Source organism: Anolis carolinensis, chromosome 2, assembly GCF_035594765.1.
Source record: "Anolis carolinensis isolate JA03-04 chromosome 2, rAnoCar3.1.pri, whole genome shotgun sequence".
In the NCBI taxonomy this organism is placed as follows: domain Eukaryota; kingdom Metazoa; phylum Chordata; class Lepidosauria; order Squamata; family Dactyloidae; genus Anolis; species Anolis carolinensis.
Genome location: NC_085842.1, coordinates 181,016,797 through 181,040,073, shown reverse-complemented (window position 1 = coordinate 181,040,073; position 23,277 = coordinate 181,016,797). Strand labels below are relative to the sequence as shown.

Here is a 23,277-nt window from a genome sequence, read left to right as displayed (position 1 = left end):
CTGACCCACTTTGCTGTCTGCCACCCCCGAGGAGCCTGCCTCAGTGACATCCAGGTCTTTGGCTCCTGCCAGTGGGAAAAAAAAAACAGGAGAAAAAGAGGAAGCATAACAAAGGTATATGAACCCTCTACTTCACCGTGGATGGTTGGGGGAGATTGTCCCTATTTTCCTATCCAGGTGGACCTGGCCTTTGTTCACTGGGATGAAGAGCTAAACTCTTTCAGATTGAGCGGCTTATCACAAGTGCAGAGGCACTGAGCAAAGAGCATCTGTTGCTGCAGCTCTTGTGCCGGCCCTGTGCCAGATGGGCATGCTTTACAGCGCAAGCCCACATGCCTTCCTCAGCCAGCTGTTTCTGCTCCTCCTCCTCCTCTTCCCCCTTGAAGATCCCCACCTCTGGAAATTTATTTATTTATTTACATCGCTTTTACCCCGCCTTTCTCCCTGAGGGGACTCAAAGCGGCTTACAATAAATAGGCAGAAATTCAATGCCTTAAAACAAAAATTCATATAAAACAATCTACAAAACAACAATTCATATAAAACAGATACCATTACAAAATAAAATCGCATTATATACAATTTTAAGCATGTCCAAGATTAGAATCCATTCATCTGGAATCCTCAACAAGTCTTCGTACAGGTCATGTAAAGATTTGATTTGATTTGATTTCTACACTAGGTAAAGGTAAAGGTTTTCCCCTGACATTAAGTCTAGTCGTGTCCAACTCTTGGGGTTGGTGCTCATCTCCATTTCTAAGCCAAAGAGCCGGCGTTGTCTGTAGACACCTCCAAGGTCATGTGGCTGGCATGACTGCATGGAGCGCTGTTACCTTCCTGCCGGAGTAGTACCTATTGATCTACTCACATGTGCATGTTTTTGAACTGCTAGGTTGGCAGAAGCTGGGGCTAACAGTGGAAGCTCACCTTGCTCCCCAGATTCAAACCGCCGACCTTTCAGTCAGCAAGTTCAGCAGCTTAGCGGTTTAAACCACTGTGTTGCTTGATTTCTACACTAGCATATGATATATCCTCAGGGTTGCCCAGGTGTTCTTGGGACCACTACCTCCCTACTTTCTCCCTTCTCCAGCCTTGAGAAGGCCTACCTCACAAGGTGCTTTCTCTGTCTTTCCGGTCCTCCCCTCATACATTTTCCGCTTTCCTTTCTCTTCCTCTCTTTTCCTTCTTTCTTTCCTCCCTCCCTCCCCCTCATACACATGTCACTTAGCAACAGCCTAGTGACATGTCACTCCCTTTCTTTCCCGATGGCACCACAGAGGGCAACTTCAAAAAAGCCAATGAGGTTTTGGCCTGCATAAATAGGAGTATAGTGTCTAGATCCATGGAAGTCATGCTCCCCCTCTATTCCGCCTTGGTCAGACCACACCTGGAATACTCTGTCCCATTTTGGACACCACAATTGAAGGGGGATGTTGACAAGCTAGAAAGTGCCCAGAGGAAGGCGACTAGAATGATCAAGGGTCTGGAGAACAAGCCCTATGAGGAGCGGCTGAAAGAGCTGGGCATGTTTAGCCTGCAGAAGAGAAAGCTGAGAGGAGACATGATAGCCATGTACAAATATATGAGGGGAAGTTATAGGGAGGAGGGAGCAAGCTTGTTTTTGCTGCCCTGGAGACTAGGACGCGGAACAATGGCTTCAAACTACAGGAAAGGAGAATCAATTTCCTGCTTCTTGGCAGGGGGTTGGACTGGATGGGCATGAGTTCTCTTCCAACTCTATAATTCTATGATTGACTTAGCCATAGCCAATCTTAGTTACCATTAATCCACTTTGATCCTTTCCTTTCTCTCAGCTCTGGGCTCATACAGGGTGTTTTGAGTTCAATTATTTTAAGTTGGACAATGAAACATCTGTGTGCCAGATTCATATCCATCCAACCATGTAGGAGCCTTTGTGGTACAAACCAACAAACAACCATGCACATAAATATAGATACAGATGATAGATATAGATGGCAGAGAGTTGGGCTAAATTGGGGTCCCTTCAGCTCTATGGTTCTGTGGAAACTTATCACACCCTGAAGTCTGCGGATATATCCTTCTTCTGCATGGATTGTATAGTCCAGCCTAGGAGCCACAGTCCAGAAAACTCTGGAGCCTTGGCATTGCCATGCCAGCACATGCATAACAAAGTTATTCCTCCCTCGTGGCATTTAACCTTATGGTTAGGGGACTGCCGTGGTGCAGTGGATTAAACCCTTGTGCCAGCTGAACTGCTGACCTGAAGGTTGGCAGTTAAAATATGCGAGACGGGGTGAGCTCCTGTCTGTCAGCCCTAGCTTCCCATGCGGGGACATGAGAGAAGCCTCCCAGCTGGATGGTAACACATCCGCATGTCCCCTGGGCAACGTCTCTGTAGGGGGCCAATTCTTTCACACCAGAAGCGTCTTGCAGTTTCGATAAAAATAAAAAATAAAAACCTTATGGTTAATGTTTAAGGCTTTCATGGCCAGAATCACAGGGTTGTTGTGAGTTTTTCGGGCTGTATGGCCATTTTCCAGAAGCGTTCTCTCCTGACGTTTCACCCACATCTATGGCAGGCATCCTCAGAGGTTGTGAGGTATATCACAACCTCCAAGAATGCCTGCCATAGATGTGGGCGAAACGCCAGGAGAGAATGCTTCTGGAACATGGTCATACAGCCCAAAACACTCACAACAACTCTTATTTATTTTTATTTTATTTATTACATCACTTCTACCCTGCCCTTCTCACCCATCAGGGGACTCAGGACGGCTTACAATATAAACATATATACTGTATATATAAAATCCATCGAGATTAAAAATTACAATAAAATTAAGAATATACATTCAAAATAAACATAATTATACATTTAAATATACATTTAAGGCGCTTTCCATGTCCAGGTGGGGTCTGTCAGTAGGTCATATATTCATATCTCATTTTTGCTGCTACTCATGCTCAAATGCCTGGTCCCATAACCACGTTTTTGTTCTCTCTTATGGTTAAAGGTTAAATGCCACAAGGAAGGAATAACCTTGGTATGCATGTGCTGGCGTGTCAATGCTTATGAGCTCATTGTATGACTGGATAAATTACAGGTTGGGCATCCCTGATCCAAAATAGTTCAAAATCCAAAATTGTCCACATGGATGGTGGACAATTGCTTTCCCAATGGTTCACTGTACACAAACTTTCTTTCATGTGCAAAATTAATAGGCTCTGTGTATAAGATGTCTATGTGACCTTAATTAATTTCATGTTTATATTTGGGTCTCATCTCCAAGACATCTCATTGTGTACACATATGCCAATACAGATATTCCAAAATCAGGGGGGAAAAACACTTTTGGTCCCAAACATTTCAGGTAAAGGACACACAACAGGCATGAAGAGAGTTTCAAGGCTATATGTGGAAGGAAGCTCAATGGCACAAGCTACCGAAGCATTTCATTGATGTGGCAGTTGCGATTGTTAAAAGGCACTTCAACACCTGCTTGCAATGTTACAAAGATTGTGCCTTACGGGCAACAGCTGAGGCAGGCAAAAGGTCCTGGGAAGAGTCATATGATGCTCATTAGTTTGCAAGTCTATGAGAAGCCATGGTCCAGGGAAAATGCTAAATAGCAGAACAAGCATTATACTGGAGAGATGGAAATAGAAATCAGCATTACGCTCCAGAGAGAATCTCTTTTTCACCGACTTTGATGGGAGATCTGGTTTGGTGACAAGGCCCAGAGCCATTCTTTCCGCTGCTGGAAACGGTTCGGCAGAGGCAGACACTTCATGTGCACTACGTGGTTTATGAGTGCATGGAAAGCACTTCTAAGCAAATCTCAGGACAGATGTGCCCTCCCTCCCCCCGGCTTGTAAACCAAGCAAGAAAAGATGGATTATGAAGTGCTGGTGGATCTGAGAGATAAAGGGATTTAGCATTTATGATGCTAGTGCCTCCAGGGATAGAGATATGAAAGAAAAGACAGGGAAAGGGACCTCTGGGGTGACATGTTCCAGCAACATGGAGAATCCGAAACTAATCCAGTACGTCTAGATCAGATTTGGGATGTCCATGCCTCTCCAAATGTCGTTGGACCGTTTTTTGGTCCCAGCCACCTTGGCCAAAGGTGAGGCATTCTGCGGGAAAGAGTTAATTCACATCTGGCAGGCCAATTTTGTCTTAGCTAAAGCTCTCTTCTTGAAGGAACTGGGGGCGGCGATGGCCGACAGGGAGCTCTGGCATGGATTGGTCCATGAGGTTATGAAGAGGCGGAAACGGCTATACGACTGAGAGAGAGAGAAAGCTCTCATGCCCTATCTGGTGGGGAAAATCTGGGCAAAATACGAGTAAGGTAAAGGTAAAGGTTTCCCCTGACGTTAAGTCCAGTCATGTCTGACTCTGGGAGTTGGTGCTCATCTCCATTTCTAAACCGAAGAGACACCTCCAAGGTCATGTGGCCGGCATGACTGCATGGAGCGGCGTTACCTTCCCGCCGGAGCGGTACCTATTCATCTACTCACATTGGCATGTTTTCGAACTGCTAGGTTGGCAGAAGCTGGAGCTAACAGTGGGAGTTCATGCCGCTCCCGGGTTTGAACCTGGGACCTTTCAGTCTGCAAGTTCAGCAGCTCAGTGCTTTAACACACTTCGCCACCGGGGTTTGAGTAATCTAGAATTATTCCAAGCTTTCTAGAGGGAGGAAAGCCAACATAGCATTTTTGAGGATCAACAGGAGACCAAATAATAGTTCCTCCAACTGCTGTATTGTTCTCTACGGCTGTTACTTGCTTTCATTTTGACTCTATGATTGTTAAAGTGTAACACTAGCTAGGTTTTGTTCTTTTATCGATGTTTTCTGTGCAGCTTAGCTTTGTACTGTTTCTCCAGGAATAAGCATAAGCAGGACCCAAAGGATGGCCCATTCACGTCTGAAGGTTTTCTCTTCCTACAAAATGGCATGGTCTCTAAATGTTTTGGATCCACGGCATGGCTAGCTTACAGTTTGACATAGGAAATCCCTGTAATATTCTATGCAGTTTCTCTCTTTTGGTTAGGTATTTTTGGATATGCTGGAACAAAACACTGAGAAGTGCTACGTGGCTTGCAGTACGTATACACAAGCAGGATTCATTATGTCAGTCTTAACGGCCCAATGAGTCTTTCAAATTAGTTTCTCCCAGTTGCATGTCCTCCCAGTGTGCTGGACTACAGTCTTTCCATCTCACACTCGGCCAGCATGGGCCATGGGCATGCTAGGGGGATAATGGGAGCTGCAGCCCACAACATAAGTAGAGTATCAAGCAAGGGAAGGCGTAGCTTATTCTGCTTTCAGGCTGGGAAGAGGCTGGAAATGACTCTTCCTTCCTTTCTTTGTTGTCCTTTGGTTAGAACTGATTTGCCCTCTTCTTTGTATGCCTCCCTTTTAATTGTGTATACATTTTAATGCTTTGCCTGCATGGGACAATTCCCAATGGTTTGCAGCATTATTTTCCAATTGAGTGTTCTATTTTAATAAATGTTTTAGTCCAACGAAGCTTTAAGCCAGGGGTCCCCAAACTTTTTAAACAGGGGGCCATGTCATGATCCTTCGGACCATTGGAGGGCCGGACTATAGTTGGCCACTGAGCAATAATTAATAATAATAAGAACAATAATAATAAAAAAGAGGGTTGGCAGAGACCCTTTGGGCCATTGAGTCCAATCCCCTTCTGCCTTTGTGCACCGAAAGCACAAGCACAGCACCCCTGACAGATGGCCACCCAGCCTCAATGTTAATAATAATAATAATAATAATAATAATAATAATAATAATAATAATAATAATAAAGAGGGTTGGAAGAGACCCCTTGGGCCATTTAGTCCAACCCCCTTCTGCCTCTGTGCATCAAAAGCACAAGCAAAGCACCCCTGACAGATGGCCACCCAGCTTCAATGTTGTTAATAAATAATAATAATAATAATAATAATAATAATAATAATAATAATAATAATAATACAGGGTTTTGGAACACAATACTCCTGACCTCACAATCGTGTTAAAAAACAAAGTATGGATTGTCGATGTTGCAGTCCCAGGTGACAGAAGGATTGAGGACAAACAACTGGAAAAGCTGACACGATATGAGGATTTAAAGATCGAATTACAAAGACTCTGGCACAAGCCAGTCAAGGTGGTCCCAGTGGTGATTGGCACATTGGGTGCAGTGCCTAAAGACCTTGGCCTGCACTTAAACACAATCGGCGCTAACAAAATTACCATCTGTCAGCTGCAGAAGGCCACCTTACTGGGATCTGCACGCATTATTCGCCGATACATCACACAGTCCTAGACACTTGGGAAGTGTCCGACATATGATCCAATACAACAGCCAGCAGAGTGTCTGCTGTGGACTCATTTTGTTGTGTTTCTAATAATAATAATAATAATAATAATAATAATAATAATAATAATAATAATAATAATGGTTTTAAGAGAAGAAGAGACCTCTTGGGTCATTTAGCCCAACCCCCTTCTGCCCTTGTGCCGTGGGGGCCGGATAAATGGCTTCGATGGGCCGCATCCGGCCCCCGGGCCTTAGTTTGGGGACCCCTGCTTTAAGCTATAACACAGCTTTTAGCAAGAAAGGGGGCCACTACATGTTGCTGGACTACAACTTTCATCAGTAAAGCTGGTTAGGGTTGATAAGGAATGTGGTCCAAAACCAACTGGAGGGTCACATTTTACCCAGTCTACCCGGTTGTAATGCAATAAATATTTATCTATTGAACATAATAGCACTTTAGTGTAAGTCCGGTTGACTCAATGATTAATTTTCATAACCTTAGATTATAGAGTAAAGGTAAAGGTTTTCCCCTGACGTTAAGTCCAGTCGTGACCGACTCTGGGGATTGGTGCTCATCTCCATTTCTAAGCCGAAGAGCCAGCGTTGTCCATAGACACCTCCAAGGTCATGTGGCCGGCATGACTGCATGGAGCGCCCTTACCTTCCCGCCAGAGCGGTACCTATTGATCTACTCACATTTGCATGTTTTCGAACTGCTAGGTTGGCAGGAGCTGGGGCTAACAGAGGGCGCTCATTCTGCTCCCGGGATTTGAACCTGGGACCTTTTGGTCTGCAAGTTCAGCAGCTCAGCACTTTAACACACTGCGCTACCACCAGGGGCCCAACCTTAGATGATACTATGCACCATTGTGATTTTTACCTTTTATCAGGTCTGGAGCAGTTGAGGTAATGGACATATATCCTTTTAGTGTTAGACAACTGTGAGTCTGGCAATCAAACATATTTTAAAATATTCCAGAACTTATAAATTGGGACTTTTCCCTAACACTATAGTTCCTCCTAACAAACGGTATAGTACAGATGAAGTTCCAACTCCTGTTGATGTGAATGAAACAGTGTTCCAAAACACAGTTTTGGAGTTGCTGGGTTTCTTAGGGGTTTCTCTAACACTATTTGATAGCAAATGGACATCATTCACCAGTTCTCAGGATGATTTGTTCAGAAGGAGGTTGCCTTTGCCTTCCTCTGAGACTTGGAGCACCTGAGGTATACAAGGTCACCCAATGGGCTTCTATGGCTGAGAAGGGATCCAAACCCTGGTCTCCAGAGTTGGAGTCTGATGCTCAAACTTTTCTAAATATTTGTGAGTCTTGGTTTTGTTTCTGTCATTTACAAATTTATATTTTGCTGTATTCATGATCACTAATGAACACTCAAGATTCACAGAGCACTTCTGAAGTATGAAGTGGCCTAGTGTTGTGTAGTGGTTACAACAAGCCTCCCATCATGGCCAGAGCTGTTGGGAGCGGCAACAACATCTGAAGCATTATACGTTGTGCTCTGTAAGGAGACCAAAGGATAAATCTCTACTTTTGTTACAAACCAAATCTGGTCTACTATGTCATTTTTGTGGCCTTCCAGATGCTGAAATAAATCATGACTAGATCTGATGGGAGTTGTGATATAATAACATCCGGAAGACTGCAGTTTGTTCTGTTTAGTCAGGATAATGGGGCTTGAATTTAGATTGATATCCAGGCTTGTGGATATGATGTCTGGATTTCACATGCCGTTGAACCTTTCCTCAATCTCAGAGTCACTAGTGCTGTTGGGTTGCAATTCCCATCATCCCCAGTCTGCATGACAGATCATCAAAAGTGATGAAGGTTGTCATTCAATAACATCCAAATTGGACAAAAACTAAAGAGCATTGACCACTATCTAAAAAAATTATAGCTGGTCCTTTGTATCCACAGATTCTCTGTCTATGGATTTAATGGCCCTTTGAAGGCAATCATAAGGTTGATGTAGCCCTCAATGAAAATGAGTCAGATACCCTGTATTACATGCTTACAGGGTGATGATCTTGGGCCAGTCAATCTCAGCTGCCTACCTCACAGGATTGGTGTAGGGATAAAGTAGGGTAAAAGCCATGTGCATTGTCTTTTTGTGAGATCGGTATTTATAATGCGGTATAACCAGGAGACCCAGTGGCAAAGTGTATTAAAGCGCTGCTGAACTTGCAGACCGAAAGATCCCAGGTTCAAATCCCGGGAGCGGAGTGAGCGCCCGCTGTTAGCTCCAGCTCCTGCCAACCTAGCAGTTCGAAAACATGCCAATGTGAGTAGATCAATAGGTACTGCTCCGGTGGGAAGGTAAGGGCGCTCCATGCAGTCATGCTGGCCACATGACCTTGGAGGTGTCTACGGACAACGCCGGCTCTTCGGCTTAGAAATGGAGATGAGCACCAACCCCCAGAGTCAGACAGGACTGGACTTAACGTCAGGGGAAACCTTTACCTTTACCTTTTATAAAGCTTGAGAGAGAAGAAACTATCAGGAACAGCTCTTCCGTAAGCTTCATTTAAAATGAAGAGGATGTATCCAAGGGCAGGTAGTCATTCCAGGGGCCTTGAGCAAGAGACACCAATACCCATATTTCTTTTTAACCCAGTGACTCAATTTTAGAGAACCAGCATGGTATGGTGGTTTCAGTGTTGGACTATGACTCTGGAGAAAAGAGTTCAAATTCATACTCAGACATGGAAATCAACTGAGTGCCTTTGAGCAAGCACTCTCTCAGCTTATAGTAGTGGTGCTCAACCCATGGGCACCTAGGTGTTTTGGCCTATAACTCGCAGAAATCCCAGCCAGTTTACCAGCTGTTATGATTTCTGAGAGTTGAAGGCCAAAACAACTGGGGACCCACAGGTTGAGAACCACTAGCTAAGACCCCTCTGTATACAGTTTGTCAAGAAAACCCTATGATAGGTTCTGCACAAGTTAATAATGGCTTGATGGCAAGCAAAAACATGCTCAGGGGTTTGGAAAACAGCACAGCAGAGGTGTTTTTATCTCAAGCAAAACAGAGTCAAGAAAAGCTCATTTGGGAGGGGGCTTTAGAGGAGGCTTCTAAATTTGTCCAGAATTTAAATCAGTTCAGATCCATGCAAGTTAGATAGGAATATATATCTAAGTAAAGTTGCTTAAGGAATCTCTATGACTACCTTCTATGCCAGTGGTTCTCAAGCTTCCTAATGCTGCGACCCCTTAATACAGTTCCTCATGTTGTAGTGACCCCCAACCATAAAATTATTTTTGTTGCTACTTCATAATTGTAATTTTGCTATTGTTATGAATCATAATATAAATATCTGATATGCAGGATTTATTTTCATTCACTGGAACAAATTTGGCACAAATACACTTAATACACCCAAATTTGAATACTGGTGGAGTGGGAGGGGGGTGATTTTGTCATTTAGGAGTTGTAGTTGTTGGGATTTTTGGTTCACCTACAATCAAAGTGCATTTTGAACTCCACCAACCATGGAATTGAACCAGACTTGGCACACAGAACTCCCATGCCCAACAAAAAATACTGGAAGGGTTTGGTGGGCATTGACCTTGAGTTTTGGAGTTGTAGTTCACCTACATCCAGACAGCACTGTGGACTCCAAACAATGACGGATCTGGACCAAACTTGGCACGAATACTCAATATGAGCAAATGTGAACACTGGTGGAGTTTGGTGAAAATAGACCTTGTCATTTAGGAGTTGTAGTTGCTGGGATTTATAGTTCACATACAATAAAAGATTCCCTTGAACCCCACAACTATAGAATTGGACCAAACTTCCCACACAGAACCCCCATGACCAACAGAAAATACTGGAGGAATTTGGATTCCTAAGACCATCAGAAATATGTGTTTTCTGATTTTCTTTGGCGACCCCCCTTGTGACCTCCCCAGAGGGGGTCCCAATCCCCAGGTTGAGAAACACTGTTCTACGCAGAAGATATGGGAAGAGTTTCTATATGACATGTTTTTCCAACTCCGCATATCCAGATTCTGTTGGGATAAATCTCATTGACTTCAAACAGGTCGTGCTGGCTGAGGATGATGAGAGTTGTAATCAGTGATGGTTGGGGACTTTGGATTGAGGAACGTAGCTGAAAAATGGGACTCTGGATTGATTCTGTCTCTCTCCTAGTCTCTTGAAAACAGATCATTTGAATACTGCTCACGGCAGCTTCTCAGCTTGTCTTTGTTTCCCCCAGCTTTTCAGTAGAAATGTCAGATGTTTCACATCCACTGAAATGAATCATCTTCTAGTTCAGCATCTTCTTTTCCCTGTCCTTTAAGCTGGACTATCTGTTCTTTCAGGCCTAAAAACCCTAAAGGCACCGGATCTTCTCTGACCTTGGAAGCTAAGCAGGGTCAGCTCTAGTTAATACTTGTTTGGGAGACCACCAACAAATACAAGGTGGGTTGTGCATTTTCCAGGCTGTATGGCCATGTTCCATACAGCCCAGAAAATACAAGGTGATTTAGGATCTATTTTGGAGGAAGGGGCTGGCAAAATCACTTCTGGGTGTTCCTTGAAATTTATGAGGCTGCACTCAGTTAATTTGAAGGCTTGTAAACACACACAATCTTTTCTTTCTGTTTTTGAAAAGGGTTGCATGAACATTCATGCTTTTATCGAGTCACTTTTCTAATCCAGACAAGGACAGTGAAGGAGTCCCTGGTGTGCCTTGTACCCAGGCATTATGGCTGCAAAGGTGCCTCTGAAGAAAGATATCACCCAAAAGTTGAAAATGGTTAGATAAAAGAAATATAAAAAGTTCTGCTTGCCACTTTATTTGCTGCAAGACACTGAGAAAAGGTGTCAACATTTATGTGGAACTGAAAGATTCCTGCACACTGGGCACATGCCATGAGGAAAATGCTTGTTTGAACTGAAATGTCTCTAATTCCCAGCCAAGAGGGTAAAGGCAATGCTGGCTGAAGGATTCAGGGAACTGAATGTCTAAAAAATAACTTTCCGAAATCCTGCATGTATGTTATCATGTATTTTGTCAATAAGGTGAAAGTAAAGGTTTTCCCCTGACGTTAAGTCTAGTCGTGTCTGACTTTGGGGGTTGGCGCTGATCTCAATTTCTAAGCTGAAGAGCCAGTGTTGTCCAAAGACACCTCCAAGGTCATATGGCCGGCATGACTGCAAGGAGCGTCGGAGCGCCACCTATTGATCTACTCATATTTGCATATTTTCAAACTGCTAGGTTGGCCGAAGCTGGGGCTAACAACGGGAGCTCACACAGCTCCCCGGATTCAAACCGCCAACCTTTTGGACAGAAAATTCAGTAGATCAGCGGTTTAATCCGCTGCGCCACCAGGGGGCCCTTTTTGTATTAAGTATTAAGTACAGTGGCAAAGTGTGTTAAAGCACTGAGCTGCTGAACTTGCAGACCGAAAGGTCCCAGGTTCAAATCCCGGGAGCAGAGTGAGCACCCGCTGTTAGCTCCAGCTTCTGCCAACCTAGCAGTTCGAAAACATGCCAATGTGAGTAGATCAATAGGTACCATTCTGGCGGAAAGGTAACGGCACTCCATGCAGTCATGCTGGCCACATGACTTTGGAGGTGTCTACGGACAATGCCGGCTCTTCGGCTTAGAAATGGAGATGAGCACCAACCCCCAGAGTCAGACATGACTGGACTTAACGTCAGGGGAAACCTTTACCTTTACCTTTTATTAAGTACAGTAGAGTCTCACTTATCCAAGCTAAACGGGCTGGCAGAACCTTGGATAAGTGAATATCTTTGATAATAAGGAGAGATTAAGGAAAAGCCTATTAAACATCTAATTAGGTTATGATTTTACAAATGAAGCACCAAAACATCATGTTAGACAACAAATTTGGCAGAAAAAGTAGTTCAATATGCAGTAATGTTTGTTGTAATTACTGTATTTACGAATTTAGCACCAAAATATCACGATATATTGAAAACATTGACTCCAAACTGCATTGGATAATCCAGAACCTTGGATAAGCGAGTCTTGGATAAGTGAGATTCTACTGTATTTTGTATTAAGTATTTTGTCAATACTTAAACAAAAATGCTTCTGTATACAAGCCCACATTTTAAAAATACATCAATTAATTCCAACAATTAAATTTAGGGGAATTCCAGCATTTGCAGTTTTTGAATATTCATAACTTTCTGGAACTGTCAACCATCCACAGTTATGGGGTATTTATTAACCCTGGAGATTGGAGAAGGCTCAATGTCTTGCAAAACTACAACTCCCGTGGTTCTATAGCAAGTGGTGTCAACCTGCATCCATGATCTAGTGAAGATGCACCAATTGTGTCGAAGAGGGCTATTGTGACATATATGGTGATCTTGTGAACAGTTACTGAGAAACTTTATTGTAATAATGGCTTGTTATTGTAAATGGTCTTAAGTTATTTCGATTGGTTTTAATGCGTTTTGTCATGAGGAATAGTGAGGCGTTTGCCTCAGATGTCAGATGCAGGCAGGTGGGCAGAGAGAGTCAGCAATATTGTTTTCAAAGCCTGCTTTCTTTTGTTGGAGGTCAAAGCTATGCAAGCCACGTGGCCTATCCCAAGCCTCTCTATATTGCTTTGCTTTTCCTGCCCCAGGTGTTTTGGAGGACTCGATCCCAGTGTTTAAGTGAGAGCCAACTGCCTATTTCAGTGGTGTGTATGAAGGACAAACCTTATTCTTTATTGCATGGATTACAAATGTCTTGACCCAGCCTTGATTTCTATTCAGGTCCTAGCTTCTTCTCTGCCACTTTCCTAGCTCTGCTTGAGGCACATTGGCATCACTCTTACAAATATAAAAGTCTTTAGGGGCAACATGGTATCCCAATTATGATGTTTTTCTCTCTCTTTATTTTCCACAACTCCCTCCAGGTTGTCATGGTCACAGTCACTGTTCCAGATGATGAGAAAAAAAACAAGTTGATTCTGCACTTTCAGTAATGCATTGACCTGCAGAAATCCTCTGGGGAAGCTTTTTAGGGCTGTTGCCTGCTATTCAAGCTCTTGATTACAAGCACAGGGGCTGTTTTAAAAGCTGGAGATTGTACTGATGCCAAGATCCAAGGGCACATCTAAACTAGAATTAATGCAGTTTGACGCCACTTCAACTGCCATGGCTCGAAGCTTAGCAGTCATGGGTGTTGTAGTTTGATGAGGCACCAGCCCTCTATGGTAGTAAAAGTAAAGATTTCCCCTGATGTTAAGTCTAGTCGTGTCCGACTCTGGGAGTTGGTGCTCATCTCCATTTCTGAGCCAAAGAGCTGGCGTTGTCCGTAGACGCCTCCAAGGTCATGTGGCCCGCATGACTGCATGGAGCGCCGTTACCTTCCCTCTGGAGTGGTAACTATTGATCTACTCACATTTGCTAGGTTGGCAGAACCTGGAGCTAACAGTGGGAGCTCACTCCACTCCCCGGATTCGAACCGCCAACCTTTCAGTCAGCAAGTTCAGCAGCTCAGCGGTTTAACCCACCACGCCACCAGGGGCTCCGCCCTCCTTGGTGGAAAAGGCTAAAGGACCTTGTAAAACTACAACTCTCATGATTTGATAGCATCAAGCTGTGATAGTTAACGTGATATCAAACTGTATTAATTCTACAATCTGGTATTTGATGGCAGAGTTATAAGCAAATACCAGGTGAAGGCAGGGCAGTATGATGTGTGCAATGGATCCTGAGGAGTACTTTCGCCATAAATTGTCAAATCCTGTCAGTTAGGAAACTCTCCTAACAAAGGTACTGCCTGCCTTGAACAGAATCTTGCTTTATTTATTTATTTATTTATTTCATGTCAAAGGCATTGCATAATAAATTAGTTTAAAAGCGATAAAATAAAGGAATCACAAACAGCTAAATAGTTTTAGACCAAAAGTGGGCAACAGCAATCGCATTGTCCGTAGCTTTGAACAACTCCTCCTCCGTGCATAAGGCAGGGCATTGTGGGCAAGCATACATATGAGGAGTTGCTAGAATATTGCTAGCAATAGGGAATGGAGTTAAGAGTGGCCAGAATCAAAATGAGAGCGGGTTCTTAAATTTGGAAGAGTTGTACAGCAGAGTGGAAGATCTTGGATTTCAGGGATTCAGATCCTAGTGCCCACAGAGCCATGAAGTTCACTTGTGACCTTCAATCAATTGCAATTTCTCTCATCAGCCTCACCAACCACAGAAGGGTAAATTGAGGAAAAGAAAAGCTACATGATCCTCCTTGAGAGTAAAGGAAAAGCTGGATAAAAAGAAGAAGCCAATTAATAGGAGCCCTGTCTTCTCTCTCATTTAGCCACGCTAACTGGAAATGGCAAGTGTGCATGGTTTGTTTTGTGCCTTTCTGTGGCCTGGACAGAGCAGAGGATCTTGGACTCACCCATTCTAGCAACTTCACAAAACCCAGAGGCTCCTTGAAGACCCGGAACTGCCCAACGGCTACAAGCTGTGGAGAGAAAAGAAAGATTTGGTTGACAAATCCCTGGAGCTAATGAAGAGAAGGTGCTTCTTTGGCTCCAGACTAGTATGGCCCTTTCCTTAATCTTCTAGAGCTTGGATATTTTCTTATTGGGGAATCTATATAGCCCATAATTTTCTACAGTTCACGCTGGCTGAGGGGTAATAGATTTTGGAGTCCAAAAGGGTCCCCTTTCACTAACAGTGGTCCTACAGAATCATAGAACCCAGGCTTTGAAGTCCACTAAGGAGACTTGTGTTCAGACTTGAGACATAACAGTTTTCTTAGCATCTACTCTGCCACTTGGCTATGTCCATTCCCCATCTTCCTTTCCAAGAAAGCTCAACCCACTCTTGGATTTTCTGGAAAGGAGGATGAGGATGGTAGTTCCACCTTGGCTCCCATCTGTTCCTCTCCTTGAATGAACTGGCCCCAGTTTACAGCAGGCCCTATGTGTCCATCTGCACCCAAGGAATCAACCATCAATGCCTTGACATATTAAGAAAAAAAATGATTTTGAAGGAACAATATTTTATTACATCATTATATATAATAAGACGTGAGCATTCACAGATCTTGGCATCCATGGGGGTGTCAGAAACAAATCCCAGCAGATACCGAGTGTCCATTCCATATATTAATTGTAAGTCTGTGCAACATTTCTCTGCTGCTCCATATCAAGAGTTTTGAATAAAGTCAGATTAATAGGTTCAAATATTTTAACAACATTTAAAACTAAAAATAATAACACATTTTATTTTTAAAAGTGAACAATGTATAATATGCATATATGCACAGACACTGAAGTCATTAGGACCTGAAAGGTGGTGTTAAAAAAAACTTGTTTTAAGTTGGTGCTGAGCTCCAAATGGAAGGCATTGCATCCTCCTGGACTGCCTCACCTGGGTTCGCATGGGCTCTGGGCAGGAAGGTATTCAGCTTGACAGACATGTTGAAGATCAGAGAACATGCCCTCCAGATCTACCCCAAACATACTGGAAGAAGAATGGACTTCAACTGGTCCTCCATATTTGTGGGTCTGGCTTATTTTGCTCTGATTATTTGTGGATTTAATTAAACTATTCTCTCCAGAGATCTTATAGCCCTCTAGTGCAGTTTCTCAACCTGAGGTCCCCAGATGTTGTTGGCCTACAACTCCTAGAAATCCCAGCCAGTTTAACAGCTGTTAGGATTTCTGGGATTTGAAGGCCAAAAACATCTGGGGACTCCAGGTTGAGAACCACTGCTCTAGTGCAATTCAATGGTCAACTTTCAGCAGAAGTTAACCATGGTGCCACACAAGAAGAGATTCCTATAGACAATACCTTCCTAGGAATCTCTGGTCCTCTAGTGTGATTCAATGGTCAACATCAAGAAGAAGACAACCGTAGACTCGTGCTGAAAGACCTAGAGATACCTAAAGAATTGTTGTCTCAAGTTAAAAATATAGTTTGTTTATTAGAGAATATGGAAGTTTGGCTGGATATATTTCTTTTATATTCTTTAAGAAAACAAGAATTTGTTCCTAGGATCACCCAAGGAACTGAGCAAAGAACTGCAGGAGTTTAGCTCCTTACTCATTTTATATGCCCTGTTTTGGCACCGCCAGTATCCCCAAAGTCTTGGCCGACTGAGTTGCACCATCCATATCTGGGACAAGCACAGCCAAATTTAAATATCTCCTGGCTTATTTAATTAATTTTGTCTTGCTTTTTTAATACAATTTTTTTATTTTTTAAAACACAAAAAATACATACCATAGACATACAAAACATTTACAATTCCCACCACCAACACGAGGATTGTTTTCTTTTTACATATTCGTTTCTTTGTGAGACAATCTTTATATCTTTATCTTTATCTTTATCCATTTCCATCCTATATACTATATAACATTTGTATCTTATTTCTTATGGCTTGATCTCCAGATTGATTCATGATATAGTTCTTTACCCTTGTCCATCTTTCTTCCATTTCTCTTGTTCTATTTTCATTAGTTTTTACAACATTTAGTTTCACATTCATAATTTCAAATTCCATTTGCTCCACCATGTATTGGTACTATTTACTTACTGACCATTTGGATTTATCTTTCCACCCTAATACTATTACTGCTTGTGTACATTCAATTATTGCTTCTTTTATTTCCCTTTTATTTCCCATTTCCTCTCTTTTCCCTAATACCACTAATTTTGTCTTCCTGATTGAAAAGAACTATGGACACCATGTTGGCTCATTGGACATTTTAACAGAAGTGGAAATAAAATAAATGTCAAGGCCTAATTAAAGTCAGCACAACAGCCACAAGAGACACTGGGCCGCATTTGAAAACAACTAAGCAGCAGAGATGTCTAGTTCGAGCCCTGTTCCAAGTCATAGTAGTGGGTGTTATGTGAGATCACGGAAATAAGTAATTAAATCATGAAAGCCTGCTGGGAGACCAAAATATCAAACCACGGAGGAGGCTGTCTTTGTAACTTCCCAGAGCAGCCTTCCTTCCTTTCAGCCTGTCTTTGCATACATATTTGTGTATGGACAATATATATAATTCCATGCCTTTCTCTACATTACATCTTCCTGATGCACTGTCCTTCCAAAATTCTGGATTCATCAGATCAACTGTTTGTCAGATGAAACTCCCTTTGATGTATCTCTCTGACTTTCCATTCTGGGCCCATCTCCTTCTGGTCAGATAACCCACATTTAGATAGGAGGGCGAGCGCTCTTTAAAACTGATTTTTTTTTTAGGCTTAAAAGAAAAATATGCCTCCAATTTTAATTTAGCATTAGAGGAGAAAACAACAGCTTCATTTACCTTAACTACATGTAGGATGTGTATTTCTGTATACATTTACTATATTGTTATTATTATTATTATTATTATTATTATTATTATTATTATTATTATATATATATATTGTTTGCTGTGTCATATAATAATAATAAATAAATAAATAAATACATACATACATCACACAGTCCTAGACACTTGGGAAGTGTTCGACTTGTGATTTTGTGAAACGAAATCCAGCATATTTATCTTGTTTGCTGTGTCATACAATAAAATAATAATAATCATCATCATCATAATGCAAAAGGCCACCCTACTGGAATCTGCACGCATCATCTGAAAATACATCACACAGTCCTAGACACTTGGGAAGTGTTCGACTTGTGATTTTGTGATACGAAATCCAGCATATCTATCTTGTTTGCTGTGTCATAATAAAATAATACTTTATTTTTATATCCCGCCTCCATCTTCCCGAAGGAACTCGGGGCAGCTTAGATGGGGCCAAGCCCAGATAAAACAGCAAACAACATACAATAACATCAGAAAATACAAACAAAAAGCAAATTAACATTCTAAACATAATAATAATAATAATAATAATAATAATAATAATAATAATAATAATAATAATAATAACAACTTATATGTAAAAAGACAATCATGGTAAAAATTGTTTTTTACATATAATGTAATGTAATTTGGCCTTTCAAATGTCTTTAACTGTAGCATGCAAAAACATTGTACAGTAGAGTGTCACTTATCCAACATAAACGGGCCGGCAGAATGTTGGATAAGTGAATATGTTGGATAATAAGGAGGCATTAAGGAAAAGCCTACTAAACATCAAATTAGGTTATGATTTTACAAATGAAGCACCAAAACATCATGTTAGACAACAAATTTGGCAGAAAAAGTAGTTCAATGCGCAGTAATGGTATGTAGTAATTACTGTATTTATGAATTTAGCACCAAAATATCATGATATATTGAAAACATTGACTACAAAAATGTGTTGGATAATCCAGAACATTGGATAAGTGAGTGTTGGATAAGTGAGATTCTACTGTAATTAGTTTCCCTTAATCCAGGGAAACTGAATGGCTGGCATCAGTCCATTGGCATTTAGGGAATTCCAGAGGAGAAGACCATTGCTTCGTTGACCACAACTGCATACTGAAGTATGGAATGTGTATTTCTGTATACATTTGCTAATCAGAAGAATTTGCACACCACGGGGTGAGAAGGAAGTATCCCTGAATATGACTGTAGTTGATCAGTAAGAGTTTCTGAGTCTGAATAGAGGAGTGCCCCAGTCCTATTCTAATTCAGAGTGGATTCTTATGTAGACACCTAGGCCTAAGTGTTAACCTCTTGCTGTCCTTGGTAGAACTTTGAATACCACTGGAAGGCAAAGGAGATCCAAAACTTCTGTCCCAATATATGCGATAATGTACGTACAGTAGGGTTTCACTTATCCAGCACTCACTTATCCAACATTCTGGATTATCCAACGCATTTTTGTAGTCAATGTTTTCAATATATCGTGATATTTTGTAAATACTGTAATTACTACATAGCATTACTGCATATTGAACTACTTTTTCTGCCAAATTTGTTGTATAACATGTTTTGGTGCTTAATTTGTAAAATCATAACCTAATTTGATGTTTAATAGGCTTTTCCTTAATCCCTCCTTATTATCCAACATATTTGCTTATCCAACGTTCTTCCGGCCCGTTTATGTTGGATAAGTGAGACTCTACTGTATTTGCATGTAAGTTCCTTGTCTTGACCAACATTAGAAGGTATGAAGACAAAAGCATTTGGCAAATCTTCAAGGATTCCAAAGGGCCAATGACAGGGCTGTATTTTCATTTTACCCTCACAAAGCATCATGAAGAAAACAAACCTCTCACAGGGTAAAGAGGGTCCATTGGGGTTGGCTTGACCAAAGGGGCTTCAACATCACCAGAAACAACAGCATTATGTCTTGCAAACCTTCACCAGTCATTTGCCGAGTCCTTCTCATTATTGCTAGAACATGGTTGTTGCTGTTGCTGTGTGTCTTTACATCATTCTGACTTATGGCAACCTTATAGTGACCATATCATGGGGTTTTCTGAGTTAAGTGTGTGTGACTTGTCCAAGGTCACCCTGTATGTTTTCTTAGTTGAGCAGAGACTTGAACCTTTGTCTTCGTAGTTGCAATCCAGAGATCAAACCACAACACCATGCTGGATCCATAGAATATAGTGAAGTCCCTTAACGTGTAGCATCCGAATCATGTCACACACCCTGGACTCCAGATTCAAAGATAACCAAATCCTTCTTTGCAAGTGGAATAGCCACACACAAAAGCTGTGTTCTGCCAGGTAACCAATATTGATGTATTGTCGAAGGCTTTCATGGCCGGAATTACTGGGTTGCTGTGAGTCTTTTGGGCTGTATGGCCATGTTCCAGAAACTTTCCTCACGTTTCGCCCACATCTGTGGCAGGCATCTTCAGAGGTTGTGAGGTATGATTTGTGTGAGTGTGACATTATAACAGGAAATGGGATCGGTGCAAAGAGTTTTTGAACAAGGGAGAAGTTTCTATTCCATTATGCCGGGAGGAAATGATGCATGTGTCCAGAGGGTTTTGCAAAATTAGTGTTTTAAAAAGTCAATACAGTCCCTGTTCTGCTCTTGAATCCCCTGGCCACCTACACATCTGTTTTCATACTGGAATGCCATCTTCTCCCTTTAGTTTTTTCCCAGGTTTTGCCCCTGCCTTGACTGTACCTGACTTGTGCCCAGAGAACCTATATGATGAACATGCTTTTCTTCACTTAACAACCACTGAAGTTAAGGAAGCCATTTTAGTTCCGTGTGACCACAAATGCTATGTTAGCCATGTTCTTATGCTATTGTGGACTGTGCTATATATGATACATCCACATATCAAAAGCTCCCTGGATCCAGGAAGGGCATGTTTAGAGCTGTATGTTGCAATAGACAAGGCCATCTGGGATCCCTTTTGAATATCACTACTGCACTGGAAAGAGTTCAAAGAAAAGTATTGTTCCTCGAAAACCACAAAAGCAAAGCATCACACGTATCCCAGCAAGAGACTTCTCTGGATCAGCTTCTTCTTATAGTACAAGCTCTAGATTAAATAAAGAAAAAAGAATGTGCATAGCACATAGAGTTTGGCCCTCTGTATTCACAGGTTCAAGCATCAATGGCCTGAACATACTTTTAAAAACTTTGATTTTTCCATTGTATATAAGGGATACTATTTTACGACACCATTGTATATAACAGAACTTGAGCCATGATGGATTTTTGATGTTCATGTAGGCCTTGCAGTCAAACCTCAGTGGATATCAAGGGCCTACTGTGTATCTCTCCTCCAATACAAACTACAAAACATTTGTGATATTCTCAGGGTTAAAGCCTCCTGTCTATAAATACACAAGCAATACTAACCATATTGTTTGAAGTTTTTCACCTGTATTTTCTCAGATGTTCTCACAACACGTCTTTGAGAAGGGACGGTTCTATTATTTCCCATTTTGCAAAATGAGGACTTGAGGGGCAGTGTCTTCTTGAAATTACGGCTGAAACAATGGGATTTTATGGCTCAGAACTTGGAAATAAGTACTGTTTTGTTCAACAGCTATTACTGAAAGGCCAACGGAGGGTCCAGTGGGATAAATCCTTGTGCTGGCAAGACTAATTATTTGAAGGTTGGGTTGCTGACCTGAAGGTTGCCGGTTCAAATTCAACCCGGGGCGAGCGTGGATGAGCTCCCTCTATCAGCTCCAGCTCCATGTGGAGACATGAGAGAAGCCTCCCACAAGGATGGTAAAACATCAAACATCCTGGCGTCCCTTGGGCAACGTCCTTGCAGACGGCCAATTCTCTCACACCAGAAGCAACTTGCAGTTTCTCAAGTCTGTCCTGACACGAAAAAAAACCTGAAAGGCAAGTATGCATAAGATATCAGGCTTGCCTACTACATATTCTGAGACAGAATGGCACAGTGTCCATCCATAACAGCAAAAGGCACTGTACAACCCTTCTTTATGCATCTGAGAGAAAACCAAAAACTGCACAGGAGTGGCAACACCTATTTATACAACAAGCCACTTTCACGTCCCCCGTCACAAACTCTTCATCACTTCCACCCACTGAAGATTTGATTTCCCCACACTTCCTTCTTTGTTTTTGCACTGATTTACAATCCAAAGTGAATAACTATTCCCGTCATGACACATACGTCCCTCATTTGCACACCCACACATGAGCACTGCGACACCACCGCCTCCGTGCTTCATGCAAGACCCGAACCATCCTCTGGACGCACGCATCATTTCCTCCCGGCACAACGGAATCTAAAGCTCTCTCTTGTTGAAAAGCTCTTTGCACTGATCCCCCTTCCTGTTATAATGCCACACTCACACAAATCAATAAATACCCAACTACTGGATACTATCAGCAAAACAGTTTAGCATCCTCACTTTACCTATATAAAAAAGCAGATGCATTCAGAAGTATGACCAGGTGTATTCCTCCTTAAAAACAAGAACCTTGCAGAGACAGTTTTCCCTGGTGACTCTGATTGCTTCTATGGTTAGGCCAGCTTTGCATTCAGGTAGTTAGTTATCAACACAACTCCACATGGAAGAAAAATATCACAACTCCAAATGGGTGCAAACACCATGAATACAACTCGGAACAAAATCAAATCGGGCTTCTTCTTTTTTTTACAAAGCAACTCACAGAAACCAATATCATTCACTGCCCAAAGATCACTTCATATTTATTGAAATGCAATCCAGCCGATCCATTCCCATCACTGTCCTGATTTTTGCCTTCTGCAGCTCCTGCCAACCTAGCAGTTCGAAAACATGCAAATGTGAGTAGATAAATAGGTACTGCTCCAGCAGGAAGGTAAGGGCGCTCCATGCAGTCATGCCGGCCACATGACCTTGGAGGTGTCTAAGGACAACGCCGGCTCTTCGGCTTAGAAATGGAGATGAGCACCAACCCCCAGAGTTGGTCACGACTGGACTTAACGTCAGGGGAAAACCTTTACCTTTACCTATTTCTGAAAATTACTAAAGGGAGACAGAGGAGAGGCTGCAATTCTAAATGCAGTTGCTAGGGAGAAAATCCAGAAAGGGGTCTTATTTCTTAGCAAACCTCCTAAAGACAGAGTTGTGGGAAAAAGAGATGATCCAATAAAATCCCATGGCATTTCTTCAAATGTTTCACAGCCCCAGGTTCCAAACCTCTGGCCTTTTAAGTGGCGCTTGATAAAGATCTTAGAGCACCTGCGACAACTCTATAGATTTCTGGACGTTCTCTCCCTTGCAAATCCTGATTAAATCTCTTTACTCATGGGCCCTCAGGTCACTCCAGGCCTCTCCGGTGGCTCTTTTTCCTCCAAGGCACACCAAGGCCGGCACACAATCCTCTGCATCCAACTCTGCGCTTTCCGAAGGCTCCATCTGGACTTTCTTCCACCTTCCTGGAACATTTGCTCCATCCTCTGTGCTAAAATTACACGACATTGCACCACCTCCTCCTCCTCCTCCGGGCCAGCTGCTTTCGGGAGTGAGGAGCAACCCCCACCTTCCACAACGACACCCCATAAATCCCCCCCCTTTTTTTTTTGCTTCCTTCCCGCAATGCATCCTGCTGCAATTGCTCCAGGGAT

At 42.2% G+C, this 23,277-nt stretch overlaps 1 protein-coding gene across 1 annotated transcript in view; it reads right to left on the bottom strand.

Annotated features, from left to right (window-relative positions):
- Nucleotides 1-23,277, bottom strand: part of syp (synaptophysin) — a 59,189-nt gene that overhangs the window by 33,950 nt on the left and 1,962 nt on the right. The window contains exon 2 of the mRNA XM_062971238.1: nucleotides 14,702-14,767. Coding sequence (XP_062827308.1) covers nucleotides 14,702-14,767 — 66 coding nt within the window. The remainder of the gene's footprint in view (nucleotides 1-14,701; nucleotides 14,768-23,277) is intronic.